Consider the following 536-nt stretch of genomic DNA (forward strand, 5'->3'; position numbering starts at 1 on the left):
AAGAGCCACGCGCCTGCTCTGGTCTCGCTCAAATCAGACCAGGGTTAAATAAAGCCAAGCAGGAGGGAGCTTCTCTTCCCCTGAGCTCCACGCACGGGCAGGCACTTGCCCTGGCACATGCTGCTGCTCCAGAGAGACCTGCATAACGGCAGGGAGCAGCCTTGGGGCTCGGGGGGACACAGCACAATGCACAGTGGAGCAGGGCTGGCACAGAAGCAGTGGCACTGCCAGGCTCGCCAGGCAGGCAGCTCCAACCCAACAAGTTGCCGGACAAGCCTCCATGCCGCCGCGCTCTGCCCCACCATCGTCCCTCCCTGAGGAGCCAGCAGCAGCCCTGGGGCGGGCAGCACGGCTGCAAGGAGCAGGGAGGATGGGATCTCTGAGACGCTCAGCTCTGAGCGAGGAGGGGACCCGCACACCCAGCCAGTGCCATAGGATGGTCAGCACTGCAGTCCCAGGAATTACAGCCCTGGCCTTTCTGACCCCAGCTCCATAACCGCTTACCGCCAGGGCCTGCTCCTGCACCGCCCGCCGCT

At 64.6% G+C, this 536-nt stretch overlaps 1 protein-coding gene across 1 annotated transcript in view; it reads right to left on the reverse strand.

Moving 5' to 3' along the window:
- FAM193B (family with sequence similarity 193, member B) overlaps nucleotides 1-536 on the reverse strand; it is a gene marked incomplete at both ends in the record, with an annotated part of 5,013 nt that overhangs the window by 4,284 nt on the left and 193 nt on the right. Inside the window, one exon of the mRNA XM_009705274.1 lies at nucleotides 505-536. This exon is cut by the window's right edge and continues 193 nt beyond it. Coding sequence (XP_009703576.1) covers nucleotides 505-536 — 32 coding nt within the window. The remainder of the gene's footprint in view (nucleotides 1-504) is intronic.

Source organism: Cariama cristata, unplaced genomic scaffold (assembly GCF_000690535.1).
Source record: "Cariama cristata isolate BGI_N322 unplaced genomic scaffold, ASM69053v1 scaffold22438, whole genome shotgun sequence".
Lineage (NCBI taxonomy): Eukaryota > Metazoa > Chordata > Aves > Cariamiformes > Cariamidae > Cariama > Cariama cristata.